The sequence below is a fragment of the Astyanax mexicanus genome, unplaced genomic scaffold (genome assembly GCF_023375975.1).
Source record: "Astyanax mexicanus isolate ESR-SI-001 unplaced genomic scaffold, AstMex3_surface scaffold_43, whole genome shotgun sequence".
NCBI lineage: Eukaryota > Metazoa > Chordata > Actinopteri > Characiformes > Acestrorhamphidae > Astyanax > Astyanax mexicanus.
This window is the reverse complement of record NW_026040053.1, coordinates 621,657-646,354: the sequence shown is the minus strand read 5'-3', so window position 1 is coordinate 646,354 and position 24,698 is coordinate 621,657. Positions and strand designations below refer to the sequence as shown.

General features: G+C 39.2%; 1 protein-coding gene across 1 annotated transcript; it reads left to right on the top strand.

The window, feature by feature from the left end:
* The first annotated feature begins 17,580 nt into the window (after positions 1 to 17,580).
* Positions 17,581 to 21,624, top strand: LOC103042664 (forkhead box protein B1-like). The gene is made up of 2 exons (XM_049473699.1): positions 17,581 to 19,767; positions 21,409 to 21,624. Exon 1 carries the CDS (start codon positions 18,104 to 18,106, stop codon positions 19,112 to 19,114), a length of 1,011 nt encoding a protein of 336 aa, XP_049329656.1. The 5' UTR covers positions 17,581 to 18,103; the 3' UTR covers positions 19,115 to 19,767; positions 21,409 to 21,624.
* Positions 21,625 to 24,698: the final 3,074 nt, after the last annotated feature.

Here is a 24,698-nt window from a genome sequence, read left to right as displayed (position 1 = left end):
CACACACACCTCTAAACTGGTGGGATGGTGTAAAGAGAAACGATCATTTCCTGCAGGATTACAGCCCCAAATTAATGACAGCGATTCAGCATTTTTAAATGGGCCACTTAATAAAGAGCCGCTATAATTAAATTTCCAGCCCCGTGACCTTCAGATCACTACTGATATAATAAATGATACCATCTGATCATCAGCGTACACCACTACTACCACCATCAACACACACACACACACACACATATACAGTGTCAAGGTCATGAAAACCACACACACTTCAACCAGTCGTTAAACATCACCTCAACACGATCACATGACCAAACAATAAACACAAATGAAGAGGTCACTTCAGTTTCTGAATCAGTTTCTCTGATTTTGCTATTTATAGGTTTATGTTTGAGTAAAATGAACATTGTTGTTTTATTCTATAAACTACAGACAACATTTCTCCCAAATTACAAATAAAAATATTCTCATTTAGAGCATTTATTTACAGAAAATGAGAAATGACTGAAATAACAAAAAAGATGCAGAGCTTTCAGACCTCAAATAATGCAAAGAAAACAAGTTCATATTTATAAAGTTTTAAGAGTTCAGAAATAATCAATATTTGGTGGAATAACCCTGGTGGTTTTTAATCAGTTTTTTATGCATCTTGGCATCATGTTCTCCTCCACCAGTCTTACACACTGTATTATAATAATGCTGAATTAATTGTACAACATTTGGAAAAAAAATAGTTTGATTACATTTTAATGAGAATTAAGCATAATTTTATAAATCTGTAGGAAAATCTCTTAACATTTTTATATAATTTGTGTAGAGTAAAGTGTAGAGAATTTATCTGGAGGGATCTGTGGGTAAAATCCGTTTTTTTCTTGATTTAATCTGATGAGTAATTCTGTAATAATATTAGAGTTGGTGTCTCTCTCTGCGCTGCTGAACTCAAACGCAGGGTAGATTAAACGTCGTGTACGAGGAGCGGAGCGATCAGTTCTCCGGGTTAAATAACGCTAATGAAACTGTTCACTGATCAGCTCAGTCTGATCCTGCAGGAAGAGACTTTAATCTGCGTCCTGTAACACGCTTTACAGTACTCACATTACTCACTTATTCACTTACTCAGGGTTTAATGTAGAATCTGTTCTGGATTGTTGAATTTAGTTTGGAATGATGAACTCAGAGAATAAACCCTGAACTGGAGCTCCGTTCAGTTTACTGAGAGACGCTACAGGAAACACTGGTGTAGATACTCTCACACACTCTTCAGAAGTATCTCTATTCATTACTCTGTTGGTAGAAGTATAGATACTAGTGTTTAATAAAATAAAATACTTTCACATACTTTAATCTTTAAGTAGTTTTGAAACCTGTACTTTTTAAAACACGTTTACTTAAAGTATAAAAGTAATGTAAGCAGAAAAAATAAAGAAATTAACAACAAAAGACTCCAATAGTGCACTACCACAGCCCCCCCCAAAAGGATATTGCAGAAATCTTTTATTTAGAATACGTGCCAATATCTGCACCCCCGCCAGAAAAAGCACCCTCTCTCGAGAGCACGTTTCTAATTATGCTGCTCGTAATAAATAAGGAAAAATAAACGTAACTTGTAGCCTCTCCCGAGAGAGGGTGCTTTTCCTGGCGGGGGTGCAGATTTAAACACTATTCAGCAACCCTGCCAGGAAAAGCCCCCCCTCTCTCAGGAGAGGCTGCAGGTGACGTTTCTTGTTCCTTATTTCTTAGAACAGTTGGGTTTTTCCATTTATTAAGTAATGTTAAAGGCAACAAGACATGGATGTGTGCTCTCTTGAGAGAGGGTGCTTTTCCTGGCGGGGTGCTGAATTCAGCACAACACCAGCTTTAAAAGCGAGATCAGTGACGAGAACAATGAACCACAACAATAAATCACAAAATACTGCAATAAAATCAACTTCTGAGTAATTAATGTCTTGTTCTGAGGGTTTGGGTAAATAACGTTTATATTAACTGCTGCCAAAAACACTATCAGTGTCATATCTCCAGTGTTAATCCATTAAAAGATAATAATTTACAGTAATATGTACTCACTGTGTGTGTGTATAGTGTGTGTGAGTGTGTATAGTGTGTGTGAGTGTTTATAGTGTGTGTGTGTGTGTGTAGTGTGTGTATAGTGTGTGTGAGTATAGTGTGTGTGAGTGTGTATAGTGTGTTGTATTGTGCGTGCGTGCGTGTGTGTGTATAGTGTGTGTATAGTGTGTGTGTGTGTATAGTGTGTGTGTGTATAGTGTGTGTGTGTGTAGTGTGTGTGTGTGTAGTGTGTGTGTAGTGTGTGTGTGTAGTGTGTGTGTGTAGTGTGTGTGTGTAGTGTGTGTGTGTAGTGTGTGTGTGTGTGTTAGATTTATGGTGGGCAGGATGGTAAATGATTGGTTTACAGGACAGTAAACAGGACTCTCCTCTGTTTAACTGAAATGCCAATACTGCATCGACCAAACACCAACACCCCCATTCATCACACACACACACACACACACACACACACACACTACACACTCACACTATACACACTACACACACACACACACACTATACACACTACACACACTATCCACACACACACTATACACACACACACTATACACACACACACTATACACACACACACACACACACACTATACACACACACACACTATACACACACACACACTATACACACTACACACACTATACACACACACACACACACTATACACACACACACTATACACACACACACACACACACTATACACACACACACACACACACTATACACACACACACACACACACACACTATACACACACACACACACACTACACACACACACACTATACACACACACACTATACACACACACACTATACACACACACACACACACACTATACACACTACACACACTATCCACACACACACACACACACACACACACACACACTATACACACTACACTATACACACACACACTATACACACTACACACCCACTATACACACTACACACACACACACACACACACTATACACACACACACACACTATATACACACATAATACACACACACAATCTATACACACACTATATACACAAAGTATACACACACACTATACACACACACTCCTGCAGTTTGGACCTGCTACCCTTGTAACAACAAAGCATCATTAACAGCATTAAAAGTATGTTAAAATTAGGTAAAGAATACTAAAAGTACACTTTCTCTTTAAACAAATTAATGAAAATACACATTAAATATACTCAAAGTGCAATATAGTGAAGTTTATTTCCCCTTTAGCTTTAGCAGGTGCACAATATGTGCATCAATACACAAAGCAGTACATTTGCAATATATTTCAAGTGTATTAAAATAAACTAAAATAAAATAAATGCTGATAGGCCGGTCACAAAAACTATTTTTGAGTGTACGATATATTGTCCCAAAATTTATTGTGATAATCAGTTGTTGTTATTATTATTGTTATTATTATTATTATTGTTATTATTATTATTGTCATAAAATTTTATACTTTTATTCTGCTGAAATAACGATTTAAAATGAATGTACAATTACACAATTTAACAAAGCATAGAGTAGGGAACTTTTACCTTATTTCTTTTTGAAAGAATATTGCAACATTCAAATTTAAATACTACAATTATGAAACATCATAATAGTAATAATATAAAAAAAAAAACGCTGCGTTTTTAAACAAAGCTGATATTCTGGCCAAGGTCACCAAACGTTTCTCCATATATTGTACGATTTGTCATTTATATAATTTTTATGACAGGCAGGCCTAAATATTGTAAAAATAAAATCAAGTAGAATAAATATTGCATTTTAAAACTAAGCTGATGTACAGATTCAACATTAATGGACTCTCCTCGATGAGTAAAATTATTGAGGGTGTTTATTTATTGTATGATAAGTTGATAATGTAATTCTGGACCTGATTTACTCCCCGACCAAAATTCTACATGTTTTAAGTTTATGTGCAGGAGAAGTTGTTAATGTGGTGAGGAGCTACCCAATCAGCTTAGTTTACTGTATTTAAAATTCACGTGTTCGTACATGCGTGCGTGAGGGCGTCCGTGCGTGTGGGTACCTTTTTGTTGTGTAGTGAAAACTTGTAAATAAAGTTTTTTTTTTTTTTTTTTTTTTGAAATAAATGAATAAATAAAGAAATATCCCGTAGTTTAATTCCAGCCCTCCTTACAGGCTTTACTGAACTGTATCTGTCCAGGTAAATAGAGTGGGCACATCATCCTTCTTCAACCTTCACATTCCAACCAGTGTCTTAATGAAACTCTTTTATAAAGTGCTCTGAACTCACTTTAGTCTCTAGTTAATTAAGCAATAGAACACGAGAGGGAGTGTGTTATCACGAATAACATTATTCGTGATAACACACGACCTCGAGTGTTCTATTGCTTTTATACAACAGTTTCTTTTTACAGAATGAATAAAGAAAATAAATTAAAGAACTTTAAGTAATTCAGTTTGAATATGCTTTAATATGGACTGAGCCTTCCGCCAAAAAGTAGTTCCAACACAACTGTAACAGAACTGAAACTTAACTACAAAACGGTGTATGGTTCATACAGACTAACACCACAAACAATAGCTTGAAATCTAAATTGGGAATAAGTGAAGATGGTAACGTTAGGAGGGTGAAATAACGCTAATACTCTCCTCTCCTGCTCCGTGGAGTCGTCTTCAGGTGAAAGCTGCGCATTTTTGAGCATTTCTGCTTGTTTTGCTGGGTGGTGTTGGTTTTAGCTAGCTGGCTGGACTGTGGTTAGGTTAGCGTAGCTTGCTTTAGCTCAGCATTAGCTTAGCCTAGCATAGCCTGGCTGGTTAGCGTTCTGGCTGTCAGACAGCATTAGCCGAGCGATTTTCTTTCCCTTTTTTCCACGAAAGACGAGCCAGCGCTGCGGGTGAGCGTGCCGCGGCTGAGCGCTAGCCTGTGCTAAGCTAACACTGCTGCGGGTGTTCTGTGTGTATAAATACGCCGTTACTCGGCAACGCATCGGCGGAGTGATACAGGTTTAGTGTGAGAAGGCAGTGATGTTATCACAAATATCATCACGGCTAGAACACTTCTCAACCAATCAGATTGTGAGGTCGGAATTCACTGTTGTATAATCTGTAATAGCAAATCATAAGTTAATGTTAGCACTACTGTTAAATGTTAAATACAGTCCAGTGTAAGTGTACACACCAGGCTCCCTATGGTAGTATATTAACTAGCGTTAGCTAGCTAGCTAAGCTAAGCAGGCTAATCTACAGAGCTACAGCTTGACTAACATTAACGTTAAACCAAGAAAATACCCAGTTTAAGATTAATCAGGTCATAGGTGGAGAACGTAGTTAGCTAGCTAGCTAGTTTAGTTAGCTAGCTGTATCTCTGTTAACGTTTATGTGGTTAAATTGGCTGGCTGGGTAGTATTAACATGGCTAGCCTTAGCTTAGCTTTAGCTAACACAGTATCATACCTCTTAAACTGAAATAATGATCTCTATTGATTTAGTGAATTTGTTCACAGAGAAGTTCCAGATCTTTGGAGAAACTATGGAAGGTTTGACCTTTAGAATATGTCTTTCTTTTTGGAAAAAGTGTAATTTGAGAACGTAGCATTGCTACTAGTAAGCAGTGGTCTAAAGCTACTTCCGTACCCCACAGCCTCGCTCTGGTGCACGATAGTGATGTAGGTGAATAAAGCCTATAGTGATAGGCCTACTGATAGAAGATGGAAATTAATCTCTTGTACAGTAAAATACAGCAGAACTGGTAGCAGTTTACAATTGGATGGAAGACTATGGGGGACCAAACTGACAAAAGTAAAAATAAATAAATACATAAAAAAAGTAAGTAAAACACTCAAGTAAAAGTAGTATGGTGATTTAAAAAAAAGTTATCAATCATTATAATTCATATAAAAATAAATAACTTAATCATTTGTTATTTGAGTTTCTTTATTAACATTGTTTAATTTTTCTTTTGATTAATTTGTTAATTCATTTAGATAACTATTTATTTCTGTATTCATTTACTGCCCAAAATCTGATACCGAACTTCATCCCCCGATATTTCAGCTCCTAAACTCTTCTACTCAGATCAGCTCCTCTCTCTCTCTCTGAGCTCCATTACTAAACCTGCACCTGAAAAACACGCCTCCTCATTAGCATATAAGGACAAGGAAAAACAGAAATAAATAAATCGGGAAATAAATGAATGCAGATATAAGAAGTTATGTAAATAAATGAGTCAAAGAAAAATTAAATTAAATTAATTAATTAAATTAATTAATTAAATCTTAATAAAGAAACCCATAAATAACAAATTATTAAAATATTTATTTGTATGTATATGTATTTATTTTTATGTTAATTATAGTTATTCTTTACCGTTTGAATTACCATACTACTTTTAGTAAGTGATTTACTTACGTTTTTATTTATTTATTTATTTTATTTTTGGTCCTCCATAGATAACAACTCAAAACATACAATGAAAACAACCTGAGTTCTTTGGTTGGCCTCCAACATCTTAAGACCTCTCTACACACACACACACACACAGACACACACACACACACACACAGCAGTGTGATGAGCTTAACCACCCTGGAGCTGGACAGTGTGAGGGTGAAAAATGGCAGTGATTATTAAGAGAAGGTTACTTTTAAACATGATTCCCCGGCAATGAAAGAGCCGAGCAGCTGCTAAATCACTGTCAGAGAAACTAATGATCAGATATCATACGACACGCAGCACGCCGCCAAGATAGAGTGAAGCGTCACTCCGCCTTAATCAGCCTCCATCTCCTCCCCACCACGTCTCTATCCTCCCCAGAGCCCGGCTCTCCACGCAGACCCTTCACTCCCGCTGTACGGCTGTCGCTCAGGCTGATGAGCGTTCACTATGATGGTGATTAATGCGGCTCGCGGCGCTGTGTGTGCTTATACCGCCTTTTGTTTCCAAACTGTTCCATTAACGCTCTGCTGAGTAATGTAGCGTTAGCACTGTTTACTGAACCAGAGAAACAATATTTACCAGCCATCTCCAGAACCGAGCTACCACCCTACAGACCTGCACATCCACCCACCATCAGTCCTCACTACAACTCCCATAATTCACCTACACCCACTATTATTATTAGCCCTCACTCCCAACTCCCATAATTCACCTGCACCCACTGTTATCAGCCCTCACTACAGCTCCCATAATTCACCTGCACATCCACCCACTATCAGCCCTTACTACAACTCCCATAATTCACCTGCACCAACTATTATCAGACCTTACTACAACTCCCATAATTCACCTGCACCAACTATTATCAGACCTCACTACAACTCCCATAATTCACCTGCACCCACTATTATCAGCCCTCACTACAACTCCCATAATTCACCTGCACCCACTATTATCAGCCCTCACTACAACTCCCATAATTCACCTGCACCCACTATCAACCCTCACTACAACTCCCATAATTCACCTGCACCCACTATCAGCCCTCACTCCAACTCCCATAATTCACCTGCACCCACTATCAACCCTCACTACAACTCCCATAATTCACCTGCACCCACTATTATCAGCCCTCACTACAACTCCCATAATTCACCTGCACCCACTATCAACCCTCACTACAACTCCCATAATTCACCTGCACCCACTATCAGCCCTCACTCCAACTCCCATAATTCACCTGCACCCAATATTATTATTATTATTAGCCCTCACTACAACTCCCATAATTCACCTGCACCCACTATCATCAGCCCTCACTCCAACTCCCATAATTCACCTTTCCCCCCCCCCTTTATCAGCCCTCACTCCAGCTCCCATAATTCACCTGCACCCACTATTATCAGACCTCACTACAACTCCCATAATTCACCTGCACATCCACCCACTATCAGCCCTTACTACAACTCCCATAATTCACCTGCACCCACTATTATCAGACCTCACTCCAACTCCCATAATTCACCTGCACCCACTATCATCAGCCCTCACTCCAACTCCCATAATTCACCTTTCCCCCCCCCCTTTATCAGCCCTCACTCCAGCTCCCATAATTCACCTGCACCCACTATTATCAGACCTCACTACAACTCCCATAATTCACCTGCACATCCACCCACTATCAGCCCTTACTACAACTCCCATAATTCACCTGCACCCACTATTATCAGACCTCACTACAACTCCCATAATTCACCTGCACCCACTATTATCAGCCCTCACTACAACTCCCATAATTCACCTGCACCCACTATTATCAGCCCTCACTACAACTCCCATAATTCACCTGCACCCACTGATGAACTTATCCTGTACATTAGAGGAAACTCTTACTCTTCCTTTCCTGGAGCGGTCCTGGTGAGTGCCAGTTTCATCATTATAATATTTCTGATGGTGTTTGCAGGGACTGCGCTTGACTATACTTTCAAAGTTCTTGAAAATCATCTTTTCGGATTGATTGATCTTAATTCTTTCTTTATTTAGTTGAGTAGTTGTTTCTTCTCATCTGGATTCGAACATTACTCAAATATTCACTATTCACTGTATACCTGTAACTCTACCTCTTCACTACTTTACTTTAACTGATGCTCTCAAACACTTTATTAAGAGACAAGAAATTCAAGTAATTAACTCTTGATGAGATCAGCACAGCTGTTAACTGAAAGCCTGAATTCCAGGAGACTCTACCTCATAAAACTGACTGAGAAAATCCAGCAGAGATGTTCAAAACTGATCAGCTAAACAAGAGGAGATAGTATTTAGTTTTTCAGAGTTCAGGTTGTGTTTAGCTGATGAAGGTGTTTGAGCTGGTGTTTGGTGAGTGAATGATGTGAGTAACAGACAGTGTATTAATCTAATTAATAAAAGTCCTGCTCTGTCCAACATCTCTAATACTTTAACCTAACCACATCATAAATCCTCACCGCTAATACAGGTATGTGTGTATAGTGTGTGTGTATAGTGTGTGTGTATAGTGTGTGTATATAGTGTGTGTGTATATAGTGTGTGTGTATATAGTGTGTGTGTATATAGTGTGTGTGTATAGTGTGTGTGTATAGTGTGTGTGTATAGTGTGTGTGTATAGTGTGTGTGTATAGTGTGTGTGTGTAGTGTGTGTGTGTGTAGTGTGGGTGTAGTGTGGGTGTAGTGTGGGGTGTGTGTGGTGTGTGTGGTGTGTGTGGGGTGTGTGTGGGGTGTGTGTGTGGGGTGTGTGTGTGGGGTGTGTGTGTGGGGTGTGTGTGTGGGGTGTGTGTGGGGTGTGTGTGGGGTGTGTGTGGGGTGTGTGGTGGGGTGTGTGGTGGGGTGTGTGGTGGGGTGTGTGGTGGGGTGTGTGGTGGGGTGTGGGGTGGGGTGTGGGGTGTGTGTGGTGTGTGTAGTGTGTGGGGTGTGTGTGGGGTGTGTGTGGGGTGTGTGGGGTGTGTGGGGTGTGTGTGGTGTGTGGGGTGTGTGGGGTGTGTGTGGGGTGTGTGTGGGGTGTGTGTGGGGTGTGTGGGGTGTGTGGGGTGTGTGGGGTGTGTGGGGTGTGTGTAGTGTGTGGGGTGTGTGTAGTGTGTGGGGTGTGTGTAGTGTGTGGGGTGTGTGTAGTGTGTGTGTGGGGTGTGTGTAGTGTGTGTGGGGTGTGTGTGGGGTGTGTGGTGTGTGTGGTGTGTGTAGTGTGTGTGGGGTGTGTGTGGTGTGTGTAGTGTGTGTGGGGTGTGTGTGGTGTGTGTAGTGTGTGTGGGGTGTGTGTAGTGTGTGTGGGGTGTGTGTGTGGGGTGTGTGTGTAGTGTGTGGGGTGTGTAGTGTGTGTGGGGTGTGTGTGGGGTGTGTGTGGTGTGTGTGTGGTGTGTGTGTAGTGTGTGTGGTGTGTGTAGTGTGTGTGGGGTGTGGTGTGAGTGTCGGTTCCTCCTCACTGCTTTTAGATGTATTTCACACTTCTACTCAGAGCTGGGTGATTTCATCGATTTTATCGATTAATTAATTTGAACTTTCAGTTAAGGACAATGGATTTTTATGAAAATTGTTTTTCCTCTGAGTTTTATTTTCCCATTTTCCAACTGTGTACCAGGTTCTGTCTGCACTACAGTTTATTTTTTTTTGCATATTCAGTGGAAAAGATTCTCATTTTTATGTAACACTGGCACTTTATTCAAAAGCTTTGTTTCAAGCCCAACGGGGAAACGTATTTACTTTATAGCACATTTCAATTGTACATGTTCTCCAAAAAGGGCACAATTTATTTATTTATTTTATTTTAGTTTTTTTTTGTTTTTTTATTTTAGTTTGAGAATTAATTGTGTCAGTAGCTAAACTACTGGAGAAAGCACTTGCACTTCCCCAAAGTTTGGCTGAGGTTCTCAAACTATAAAAAGCTGTTTTTTTGTATAATAAATCAATTCAGTATCTCCAGCAGTTGTAAAATGTACAAAATACAGCTCTAGAAAAAAATAAGAGAGCACTTAAAAATTAGGATTTTTCTTTGATTTTACCAAATTAAAAACCTCTGGAATATAATCAAGAGGAAGATGGATGATCACAAACCATCAAACCACCAAACTGAACTGCTTGAATTTTTACACCAGGAGTAAAGCAGCATAAAGTTATCCAAAAGCAGTGTGTAAGACTGGTGGAGAAGAACATGATGCCAAGATGCATGAAATAAACTGTGATTAAAAACCAGGGTTATTCCACCAAATATTGATTATTTCTGAACTCTTAAAACTTTATGAATATGAACTTGTTTTCTTTGCATTATTTGAGGTCTGAAAGTTCTGCATCTTTTTTGTTATTTCAGTCATTTCTCATTTTCTGTAAATAAATGCTCTAAATGAGAATATTTTTATTTGGAATTTGGGAGAAATGTCTGTAGTTTATAGAATAAAAAAAATGTTCATTTTACTCAAACATAAACCTATAAATAGGTCAGAGAATCAGAGAAACTGATTCAGAAACTGGAGTGATTTCTTTATTTTATACAGAGCTGTTTATGAATAAATGAATGTTGTATTACAGGATGTGGGTTTATATTTACAGAGTTAAATAATAAATATGTAAGAGTGAGCGGATCCTCTTCGTAGCTCCGCCCAGTTCATTTACTGGGAGTGGAAGATCTCATTAGCATATCACAGGGCAGAGACTCTCCTCCTAATTAGCATAGCTTTTAATCTTTAATAGTGTTACTGTAACAGACAGTGCATTAATACAGTCAGCAGATGCTCCGCCCATCATTAATCTCTCTGAATAATTAGCAGTTAAATATTCAGGTTATCTCAGGGGGAGGGAGGAGCTTGTAAACTGATGCAGTTTAATTCAGCAGGGTTATAACTGTCATGATAACATTGTTTATGGACGATATCATCGATATATCAATATTATTGTAATTTTAAAACAATTTACATTCCAATAACAAAATGCTAATAGTATAGCATAACAAAGCAATTATACTCTTTTAAATACAACAGCATTTTAAATAATCATAGTTTGGAAACTTTTATATATTTTTTTCACCTAATGCAGACTTCCACACTGTTTGTATGGAGTCACAGTTATTGAAGCATGACTGCATAAAATACTGTTCACTGTTATATATGTGAACAAACATAGAAATAAACACAATAGGCGATATGATGATTATTAAATATTATTAAGGTAGTGTCCATTTATTGTACAATAAATCCATAATGTTGCCTAATTACAACAGAAGGAATACCTGAGGGTACCCAAACTTCTGACTGCATTCTTCTTTATTTTTATGTAGCTGAAAATTTTATTTAATATTTTAAACAGAATTTTTGTAATTTTTGTTTTGTAGATTTTGGTAAATGGGTAATGGGGTTTTCCCTTTCTGAGCTGTTCCCACTGGTGAGGAAGTGAAGTGGATTAATTCAGATTTGGATCTGGTTTTAATAGATCGTGGTTTAGCAGAGCAGTGATTTAGAGTTTAGATCTGTGGGTGCTGTCAGATCAGTGGTGGAAGTTTTGGGGCAGTTTGATATAAAACTGTAATTTTATTGATTAATGATGTGTTTATTAAACAGCTCTGGTTGAGTGATTGAGTACCTGAGCTGAATTAGTCTGAGAAAAAAACGATCCAACAGGAAACGCAATAATTACACTGCACACACTAAGAAAAGGAAGTACAGATTTGTACCTAAAAGGGTAGAAAGCTTGTCTCTGGGGCTGTACCTTTTATTGAGGTACAAAAAAGTACCTTTCAGTGAAAGTCCTTTTTTGTACCCATGGTTTTTGTGCCAGTAAAGATTATACACTTTTTCATCAACTAATTATGGCTCAAAAACTTGATGATCCAAAATTGTCTGGCTTTCAAATAAAAATGTGCAAATAATATAGATATTGTTTATTAGTTCAGTGATACAGAATACTGAATGTACCCTTTGGCTGGTTAAATGGTACAAATCTGTACTTATTGCTGTTAGAAATGACTTTGTACTTCAGAGGGAACAAATCTGACCCTGTAAAGACCAATATTGTACCTTTGAGGGTACAATTATGAAGAGTGTACCTCTGAGTACAAAAAAGTACTCATATCGTACCTCTGTTTTTTAGAGTGCAGGATCCGCCGGCCGCGTCCCAATAACCCACCCTGCGCACTACTGAGTTTACTTCCTCCCTTAAACACTTACCTTTCACACAGGGGCCTCTTCCTCACCTCCCTCATTCTCCTCACCTCCTTCTCTTCTTCCTCACCCCTTTCTCCTCACCTCCTTCTCTTCTTTCTCACCTTCTCCTCTTTCTCACCTTTTTCTGTTCTTCCTTACCTATTCTTTCTCCTCTTCTCCTTTTCCTCACCTCTATCTCTTCTTCCTCTTCATCCTCACCTCTTTCTTTTTCTCCTCACATCCTTCTCTCATCACCACCTCCTCTTCTTCTCCAACTTTTCTCCTCTTTTCACCTCTTCTCCGTTTACTCTGCTCTTCTTCACCTACACTTTTTCATCTCCTCTTCCCTCTCCTTACCTCTTCATCTTCCTTATATTTTCCTCACCGTACTTCTCTTCCTCCTCACCTTCTTTCTTCTTACCTCTGTCTCCTCTTCTTTACTTCTTCCTCCTCTAAATCCTTACCTTCTCTTCTTTCTCCTTACCTCTTCGTCTACCTCATATTTTCCTCACCGTTCTTCTCTTCCTCTTCACCTCTTTCTCTTTATCCTCTTCACATTCTTCTCCTCTTCCTCACCTCTTCCTCCTCTACTTCCTTACCTCCTCTTCCTCCTCACATCCTCCTCTTTCTAGCCTCCTTCTCTTTTTGTTCCTTTCCTCCTCTTTCACCTCTTCTCCTTTTACTTACCTGCTCCTTTTCTTCTTCTTTCACTGCTCCTTTTTATCTCCTCCTCTTCATTCTCATTACCTCTTCATCTTCCTCAGCTTTCCTCACCATCCTCCTCTTCTCTTCCTCTCTGTAAGAACTCCTCCTGTTCTGCATATTTACTCAGTAATGATGTGATTCGCCCTCTAGAGAACTCCGCCTCTCTGGGGCTAATTAGAGATCATCTGTTTAATTGGCGTTAAATTGATTTAAATGATTCACTTTGGGTAATTGGTGGGCAGGTGTTGTGTAAACAGGCGTGCTGAGAAGATACAGGGCAATTATACCAAATACATACACCTGAATATTATTATTAATAATAATAATAATAATAATAATAATAATAATAATATATTATTATTATTATTATTATTATTATTATTATTATTATTATTATTATTATTATTATCATTATTAAAATATTGCCATATATTTTATATACAGTGTTATGTATATGAGAGGAGATATATTTTGTGTGTGTGTGTGTGTGTGTGTGTGTGTGTGTGTGTGTGTGTGTGTGTGTGTGTGTGTGTGTGTGTGTGTGTGTGTGTGTGTGTGTGTGTGTGTGTGTGTGTGTGTGTGTGTGTGTGTGTGTGTGTGTGTGTGTGTGTGTGTGTGTATGGTATGGTGTGTGTATGGTGTGTGTGTGTGTGTATGGTATGGTGTGTGTATGGTGTGTGTGTGTGTGTGTGTGTGTGTGTGTGTGTGTGTGTGTGTGTGTGTGTGTGTGTGTGTGTGTGTGTGTGTGTGTGTGTGTGTGTGTGTGTGTGTGTGTGTGTGTGTGTGTGTGTGTGTGTGTGTGTGTGTGTGTGTGTGTGTGTGCTGATTTGTATTCAGTGGGTTTAATCAGAGTGAATCTGATCAGAACCTGAAGAGCAGAAACACAGTCCTGCATTCAACACGCTTATCATCACACACACACACACACACTACACATACACTATACAAACACACACACACACAATATTACATTTTATCTATATAGTGATTTTCTCAAGGACGCTTTACATACAAAGATAAGACTCAAAGTAAAGGTAAAGTTATAACAACAATAATAAGGGATACAGTTTTTAAATTGAACATAAAAATAAGAATATAGGTGGTTTTACCAATGACTGTAAAAAAAAAAAATCAAATCATAAATATAGTTTTTACAAGTTTCTGAATTACAATGTCAGTTAAAAGCAGATCTGAAGGTGGGTTTTTTTTTCTAGACAAATGTGAACTGTGTCGATAGGAATAAATGTACTAATCAAAACTCATTTAATTAATTAATATAATAAATTATAGGGTTATCAGGGCAAAACCCTTAAGAACAAACAGTGTGTGTAGAGTGTGTGTGTGTTTACGGGTCTCTGTCATCCATCAGACTGAAGATGCTTCATAATCCACCTCCCGCTCACTCCATCACACACACTCCATCCATCACACACACACACACACCTGCTCCCACTCACACCTGCAACCTGCATCAGATACGGGTCACCCACAGCATACACACACACACACACAAACACACACACACACACACACATTTCCCCAGTCTCTCTCTCTGTGGAGTTCAGTAGCATTTGCGCTCGTTTTATTGGTGTTTGAGTAGCAGTGGAGTTGAGTGTCTCTGGGCTGAGTTGCGGAGGGCTGAGTTGCGGAGGGCTGAGTTGCGGAGGGCTGAGTTGCGGAGGGCTGAGTTGCGGAGGGCTGAGTTGCGGAGGGCTGAGTTGCGGAGGGCTGAGTTGCGGAGGGCTGAGTTGCGGAGGGCTGAGTTGCGGAGGGCTGAGTTGCGGAGGGCTGAGTTGCGGAGGGCTGAGTTGCGGAGGGCTGAGTTGCGTGCCTCTTGGCTGAGTGTCTCTGGGCTGGGTTGGTTGCGGAGGGCTGGGTGCCTCTGGGTGAGCTGAGTAACAAAAGAATGGGTAGGACAATTGGCCAGAAAAATTAAGATAAAATGGGGAAAATTTTGAAATAATTGAAAATAGTTGAGGCTCAGAAACTAGAAGTTTGAGTAGTTTTGTTTTGGGATCAGATGTCCTAACTTTACAACTACAAACACACACAATAGAATATATGCATTAATAGGTGCTGTTAGAGATATGTATAATAGTAAGCTGAGAATGTGTATCTATAACGGCTCCATAATTCATAACTGCAGGTATTCCGACCCGTTCTGATATCATTTACACTTATATACTGTATTTACAGCCTCTGCTCAAATGTCATTTTTCTGTCAGCAGAGGGCATCAGTAAATGTCTGTTTAAAAACGCCTCAATATTCATTTTTGTTTTATTCTTGCGTTCTTGTTAAACTTTAACTTTGATGTGTGAGCATAACATTTATTTAACATTCTGTATACTACTTTTACTTTTTTGTGATTATGCTTAAAAACTATTTAACTAAATAAAAACAAATAAAGTAGTGTAACAACAAAAATCTACCACAAAAATATAAAATGTAGCTTGTTTAGAGTAAACAAACAAACTGCAAACAAACAATTAAAAATACATACAGTAAAGAGAAAACGAATACGAATACAAACTGCAGTGTCGCTATTATATACACTATATACAGTTTTACCGATATTATTGCGTGTTCTTAAGGCAGGTTCGCTCATAACATGATCCAGATTACTGACAATATCACTTGTGGAATTTTTTTTTCTTCTGTAGAAGAACTAAAATAAAATTGTGTACTCCAGTAGAGTTTATGTTAAAGAAGAAACGGAGAAATATCGCGACACAAAAAATAAATAATGAAAATGTACGTTCTGGTCTTAAAAACGTAGAATTTTTAGCCTTTTTTTTAAAATCCAGAAATCAGTTTATTAGTGCGGGTCAATTAATTAAAGCACAAATATTAATTAGCTACTTATCGATTGCCGTTCTTAAAATGTAAAATGGAAATTTTAAGTAAAGTTTATAATAAAGTCTTAATTCTTCGCTAAATTCTATTTAAACGTGCAGTATAGGCCCAGCTCGGTGGTTCTCCAATGTTTTAAAGCATTACCACCAACAGTCAAACTATGAAAACCTCGAACTACTACCTTAAAATTAAATATGCATGCGAACTATTTGTCCAAAGGATATGGACAAAACTGCCGTGTGTAATAACGCTGTTGAAAATCCCGATGTCAGTGTTAAAAACAATTAATTCATGTTAAACATTCTAATAGAAATGCAGTTAAATTACTTTTTTTTTAATTCGTGATATTTGGAGAAAATTCTGCTTTTCTTCGACAGATAAAACCAGTTAAATGTTTAGAACCTAGAGATTTAGAAATCCCCTGGTGCCCACGTGCATTTTCCTGTAATTGTATAATCTTTGATGCATTAAAGCTTGTATTTGATGGTGCTTCACCAACCACTGTTTAAGAACCACCGCATTAGAAGAATACAGATATTCCGGAGATAAAAGCAGCAGCTCCGCGCGCGCGGCGGAATTGAACCCCACTCCTCTGCTCCCCCGAGGAGTTTATACATCAGTTTAACAGCGCAGAGTTTATACACCACACCCCCAGACCACAATGCTTCTTTCAAAACAGCCTACACGGAAACGCCCATTTGTACCGCCCACTTCAAACGGAACCGCCTTCGTTTAACCCTTTAAATCAAAGTGTAGTAATGTGTAGTTTTTTTAATGCATACAGTATTGAAGGTTTTTTTTTAATCCTGTGCACAATTATAGTAAGTGTGATAAAAATGTGCGTAAATAAATACATTAATAAATAAAAAACATAATATATTAGGATATGTGCTAATTGATTAATACATTACAAATTGGTCTTCTGTGTTTTGGCGTTCTGTGTTTTAGATATTCTAAATGTTTTCTTATATTGGCCACTCAGTATAAACTGATGCATATTTTACTGTGCATATTTTGCATTAAAGTACAACCTTTGATGAAGATTATTAGCGAAGAAGTTGTAAAAAATAAACGAAGTAAACAAAACTTTACATTTTAATCCGTTTAATTAAGGAACTGTGTATAGTAGCACAGTATTATCTCTTTATCTTTGCATTGCATTTTATTTGAATTTGTTGTTTGGAAAATAAAAAAAAGTCTTTCTTTTGTTAACTGATGAGTAGAAGAACAACAATCAATCACACCCGTTTAATATGTTCGGACTTTAAAGGGTTAAACGGGCGGTCACGTGAGCCCACGTGGACGGGGGTGAGATAGTGTGGGAGATGGTGGTTGGGGGTGTGACTTTAGTGCTGTCAATGTAACTCCAGCCCGCAGCTTCATCACACATGGATATACAAGCTCTTCACCACAGAACCGAACCTGATCCACTCCCGGTTCTGTAGAATTTGCAGATAACTCAACTACCCTCAGCTCCTCTGAACTTATCTGAGCTTCTGTGGGTTTTAATGAGGTGGGCGGCGGATCAGTGCTTTTGAAAGTTTTGAGCTCCACATGGTGAGTGAATCTTCTTCTGAGTGATTATCAGACCGGAACAGTAGCAGCTCGCGCGCGCAGGTCTATAGGAGTGATTTGTGTTGAGTTTAGAGCAACTGGACTTTTGAGTTTTGAGAAGATTGCAAGAAGATTGCAAGAAGATTGACTGGAAATAAACCAAAAACTAAAACTAAAAAAGATGAAAATGAAGATGCTAAAAGCTTCACAAGCTTGAAATCAGAACAAAAACGCAATCTAAACCCAACCAGAGGATGAAGACCCACTGAGCGCTTTAGGGACCTGCGCTCCATAAAAGCTGGAACTACAACAACTTCCAAACTCCCGCAAAAGTTTGGAGATGCCTCGCCCGGGCAGAAACACGTACAGCGAGCAGAAGCCGCCATACTCCTACATCTCGCTCACCGCCATGGCCATCCAGAGCTGCCCGGAGAAGATGCTGCCGCTCAGTGACATCTACAAGTTCATCATGGAGCGCTTCCCGTACTACCGCGAGAACACGCAGCGCTGGCAGAACTCCCTGCGCCACAACCTCTCCTTCAACGACTGCTTCATCAAGATCCCGCGGCGGCCCGACCAGCCCGGGAAGGGCAGCTTCTGGGCGCTGCACCCGCGCTGCGGGGACATGTTCGAGAACGGGAGCTTCCTGCGGCGCCGCAAGCGCTTCAAGGTGGCGCCCGCCGCGGACCCGCTGATACGGAGCAAGGCTGCGGCGGAGGCGGCGCACTACCTGCAGCAACAACAGCGGCAACAACAGCAACAGGAGGCCAAGCTGAGATTAAGCGCGTTGGCCGCTACCGCCGCCGCAGCCGCTGCAGCCGCCGCAGCCGCCACCACGCACCTGCCGACCCCCATCGGCGGATACCACCACCACCACTTCACCACCTCCCCTCCCCATCATCCTTCTCTTCATCATCCTCCTCCTACTACTACTCTTCTTCATCCCCCCGCTGTGTTTAAACATCCTTTCGCCATCGAGAACATCATCGCCCGGGAGTTCAAAGCGCCCGGAGGAGGGTTGCCCTTCCCGCCCGCGCAGCACGCGACCCCGGCCTACCCTCTGCACGCATGGCCGCACGTGTACGGAAGCAGTGCCGGTACCGGCGACGGAGGCGGTATGGATATTACCGCTGCTGAGTGCCCGACTTACGGAGGAGGGGTTCCTATTAGAGCAGTGCCCGCCGTTCCCGCTGTGCCCGTGCCCATCAAACCCGCCCATCTCCCGGCGTTCCTGTCGGTCTCGAGCGCCGCGCTGAGCCCCGTCGGACTTCAGGGCACTGGAGGCGCGAGCGGAGCTTCTCCCCAACAGAGCGCGGCGGCGGCAGCACTGCGGTCTGTCGCTGTTCACTGATTCACTGAGAGACCCAGAACTTTCTTTCCAGAACTGAGAACTGAACAATCCGAACCGAACCGTTTTAAACCTGAAGCCACAAACCTAAAAAAACCAACTGTTTTCTTTTTTCAACTCAAATAGACACTGTTTAATAAGAATAATTAGAATTAGTGTAATAATTCAAAGCGTATACTTGAGTTGAATAAACCAAATCCAGCTTTTTTCCCGGTTTAAGGAACTAAACAACATATTTTACAGTGTTGGACCCTCTGATATGGGATTCTACAACTTTGTAACACGTGCACAAAAAAAATCCAGTTTAATTTACTTACAGTATATGTGCTGTAAAAAATATATAAATAAAATATTTAGAAACATGAACTGGCAACTGAACTGAACTTTAGCTCAAACTGATGGGTAGTTTAAATCACTTTTCATTTAAAGTAATTATTTATTTAAGTTGATTGCAGACCACTTTTTGACAGTATATTCAGAAACATTTTGTGTATTTTCTGGATCTGATTTTTTTTTTTTTTATATAAATCAAGCTTCCAGAATTCCAGCGTTTGTGTAAATTCAGTAAATCCAGTTTCCAGCCCAGATCGTCTGAAATAGCACACTTTTAAAATATCCAATGTGTAAATAATTTGTATTAAAGTTTGTCAGGCCTTGTTGATACAGTTGTGATCAAATTTATTCAACCCCCAATGCTGTGAAGGGTTTTATGGAATTCAGTGCACATTTGTAATTGTGTTCATAATGAAATCTTACAAGGACTTGTTAAAGAACTAAATGCAACTAAGATAGCATCACTTGTTTTTGTCATAAAGTATTAAATGGCCTTTTTGTGATTTCTTCATTGACACAATTATTCAACCCCTTTACGACTACCACTCCTAAGAACAGAGGTTCATTCCAGTGTTTTCAATCAGGTATTGAAAACACCTGTGGATGTCAACGAGCAGCAATCAAGCATGATAAGCACCAATTAGGCAGATTTAAAAGGACTGTGATACTCAGCTCCTTCTAGACATCTACTGGTGTGTTTACAAGCATGGTGAAGGCAAGAGAATGGTCCCAGAAGACAAGAGAAGAGGTTATTGCTCTTCACAAGAATGGCAATGGATATAAAAAGATTGCGAAGTTGTTAAATATTCCAAGAGACACTATCGGAAGTATCATTCGCAAGTTCAAGTTAAAGGGCACAGTGGAAACGTTACCTGGTCGTGGCAGAAAGAAGATCCTGACCGCGACTGCTGTGCGCTACCTGAAGCGTAATGTGGAGAAAAATCCCCGCATGACTGCTAAGGAACTGAAAAAAGACCTGTCAGATGTGGGCACTGAAGTTTCAGCTCAGACAATAAGGTGCGCACTGCATAACGAAGACCTCCATGCCAGAACTCCCAGGCGCACCCCCTTGCTGACTCCAAAGAACAAGAAAAGTCGACTGCAGTATGCCAAAAGTCATGTGGACAAGCCACAAAGGTTTTGGGACAGTGTACTGTGGTCAGATGAAACTAAATTAGAACTGTTTGGGACAATGGACCAGCGCTATGTTTGGAGGAGGAAGAACCAGGCTTATGAACAAAAGAACACCTTGCCTACTGTGAAGCATGGCGGGGGGTCAATTATGCTTTGGGGCTGTTTTGCTTCTAATGGTACAGGAAAGCTTCAACGTGTGCAGGGTACCATGAATTCCCTTCAGTACCAGGAGATCTTGGAGGAAAATGTGATGGAGTCAGTCACAAACCTGCGGCTTGGGAGACGTTGGACCTTCCAACAGGACAATGATCCGAAGCACACATCCAAGTCCACTAGAGCATGGTTGAACATGAAAGGCTGGAACATTCTAGAGTGGCCATCGCAATCACCAGACTTAAATCCAATTGAGAACCTCTGGTGGGACCTAAAGAAGGCAGTTGCAGTGCGCAAGCCTAAGAATGTGACTGAACTGGAGGCTTTTGCCCATGAAGAATTGGCTAAGATACCCATAGGTCGCTGCAAGACACTTGTGTCAAGCTATGCTTCACGCTTGAAAGCTGTCATAACTGGAAAAGGATGTTGTACTAAGTACTAAAAAAATAATGTCACTAGGGGGTTGAATAAAACTGATAATGATGTGAGCACAGAAAAGACATTTGTGGTTATTCCATCATAAATATTATGTTATATTTGTCTAATTTATAAGTGCCTCTTTGATATAATTGTAAATAAGATGACTGAAATGATCAAAATCAATGTCAAACTGGCCAAAATACTTTATTTCAGTGGGGGTTGAATAAATTTGATCACAACTGTATATAATCATGCAGATCCGAGCGCGCGCGGAGAGAAATCTGCCGAACTCTAAAAGTTCTAGATGCACTTTTTTCCTTGATCTCCACAGAGAAGAGCACCCGAATCATCTGCTTTGTTAAATGTGTATATTTGTAAGTTTTGTAAACACTGGCATGGTGTGTTGTGTTTGCTGCTATAGCATGCTGCTTTTAAGTGTGCGATATTCCTGCAATAAATTATAAACTTTTTCAACAAAATATGCTCTCTTTATATTTTTCATTAATCAGAGTCAATCAGTTGTTTAGGGTGTAAGTGTTTTAATGTCTGATATTTATTGGCTAAAAACAAACCGAACAAGCGCCGAAATTATTGTTATGTCTTAAAATATATTAATCGATATTTAGGATGAATAAAAAAAGGAAGTACATTTTTATCCACTCAGTAAGAGCTGAAAACTATTACCGATTGTTTTTTTTTGTTTGTTTTTTGTTTTTTTTTTCTAGCTGAAAAAAATCTTTGGTCCCCGTTGTTTTAAAGCGCTCTACAGTCAGCTGTCAAACATTCACTTAAAACTCTTCCGTTTGTGTTTTTCATTTGTCTAAAGCTTCACAGGACTGATAAACAAATATGTATATCTACTATTAACAAATATTACTAATTATGAAGCCTATTTATTACAATCCTTTTCTTATACAGTACTGTGCAAAAGTTTTAGGCACCAAAGAAAATGACACTAAATCTCAGCAATGAGTGTTTTTACCTGAAAAAAAGCACCACATATGATTTACACAGATGCAAATAATACATACATACAGTTAAATGTTACAAGGAATTTTCATTTTTAACTATAAGTATGTTTTATATCCTGTGAGCCGAGTTGAAGAACAAAGTGTAGAGATTCCAGATTTCTCCTGGATGCTCCTCAGTCAGCATGTGTTTATTATGTTCAGTTCCGTCAGCAGCTCACCTGATTTACCATATTTACCAATTTATCAATTTACCAAACCAGGTGTTGATTAAAATGTTGGAAGAAAATAAGAAACAACTCTGTTAAACTCAGATGAGGAGGAGATATTAGGAGATGTTTTAAGAAAATCAGGGCTGTAGAAGCTCTGCTTTTTGTAAAATTGCTGTTTGTATTTATTGTAATGCTGTAATTTGTTTTACTGAGCTAATAAACACTTACTGCACAGATAAGAAGCTCTTTCTTTACTGAAATTTCCACAGGTGCCTAAAACTTTCGTACAAAACTGTAGTTAATTAAATAACTGTATTTATTTGAAATACTGAGTGATGAGCTTTTACATTTGTGTCTTAAATGTGTTGTAAATATACCAAGCTGCATTTGTATTTCTACAATTGTAAATCAATTTAAATTATATTCTATAAAAAATATTAATTATTTTCCAGGATCTCTCAACTTTAAAAGAAAATTCACAAACTCAAAAAAATAAGATGCGCTAAAAGATAATGTCCAACCTTTAGTTTTACAAATCGCGCAGCAGATGATTTAATGATTTGTCGGTTAATTTTATAAAATAAAATAACTTTTTTTCAGGTCCATGTAAAATTTCTGGTGTTTGTTGGTAAATCCTTAGTTACTTTTATACACAGCAGGTGATCAGTTAATACTCGAGCTGGGATATATTTTATAAATATATATATATTTAGAATTGGTCATGGTGGTCATGTTTTTCTTCTTCCCGTCGGGTTCGGGTTCTGTTGGACAGGGTGAAGGTGAGGAGAGACAGCGCGAGACATATAGATCTAAACGCTCTGCTTTAATTAAAGAAATTAATTAGAGTAAAGGGACACCCGGGGTAATTAGCATGCATAATTTATGCACACTTTAATGCACGTGGTCAGTGGGCTGAGTGATGAGGCAGCTTTAACCCGGAGCAGCCGGGACCGGAAACCAGCGGAACCGGTTAATGATAAAGAGCTCGCGACTGATCCGGTGCTTCTGCACGAGCTTAACGGCCTTATTTATTTTTCCCAGTGTGACATTATTAATAAGAGGCGTGCATATTTATGAGCGGAGTACCTGCGCGTGCCCGGACAGGAGCTGGCAGGTGTTTATAAGGCTGTAAATCAGCGCGCGCGGTGGAGCCTTGAGTCTCGAGCCTGAAAGAGGACGGGAATAAACAGCAGATTTTACCCGCCAAATCATTCCGATCTACTCCAAACACCGACAGTATTACGACCTTTAAATCCCATAATACTCTTGTATAAGTTTTAGAACAAATTGGGGAAAAATCGTAAAGTTACATCCCGTATTACACTGTATAAAACCCAAGCAGGCGGTGAATTACAGCAGAGTTTAGGATTATTTAGGCCGAATTACTCTGAGTTCAGTAGTTTGGGAGTTAAGTAGCTGCATCAGGAACTTCTGTTTTTATATTTTTATATTATATAAACTCTTATAAACTATAAATCCCCACCTGTTACTATAGTGTAAATAACCGCGCGCCAATCACCCGCCGTCACGAACCGTCTTCATTTACTCCTCAGGGGCTTTTCTTCAAACAGCACTTTAGCATTTAATTAAACAATAAACAACATAAACAATGATCAAACTAATCAATCAATTCATATTATTGCGGCTGTACTGTTGTTACTACTGTAATTATTACTAATAGTTATTGCTGCTTTATTACTGCTGTGAGTATAAATGCTGTAGTTTTTGCACCAGTAGTTATTGCGGCTCTACTACTTTTGTTTTAACAACACTAGTAATTACTGATAGTTATTGCTCTAGTTATTAATTCTGTAAAGCTGCTGTGAGGTTTCCTGCTGTATTCATTACTGCTATATTCCTACTATATACTACCGCTGTAGTATTACTGCTGCAGTTATGACTGTTGCATAGCTACTGTAGTACTGGAGTTATTGTGGCTGTATCACTGCTGGAGTTATTACTGTTGTACTGCTGTAGTAATTAATGCTATAGTTATAACTCCTTTTATATCAACTGTACTAATTCTGTATAGCTGATGTAGTATTGCTTGCCGTAGTTATTAATGCTGTATTACGATAAGATAATAATCTTTATTAATTCCATAATGTGGAAATTTACAATGTTACAGCAGCACAGAGGCAAGGACAGAGAAACAAGTAAGGAAAACAAATTACATATGTAGTATTGGTGCTGTGGTGAGTACTGCTGTAGTTATTACTGTTGTAGTTATTACTTCAGTGTAAGTAATATGCTGTAGTTATTAATGCTGGAGTATTGGTGCTGTAGGTTTTAATGCTGTATTACCGCTGTAGTATTGGGGCTGTAGTTATTAATGCTGTATTACTGCTGTAGGCATTACTGTGGTGT

Coding starts and splice junctions, on each gene's coding strand:
- LOC103042664 (XM_049473699.1), top strand. CDS start 18,104: ATGCCTCGCCCGGGCAGAAACACGTACAGCGAGCAGAAGCCGCCATAC.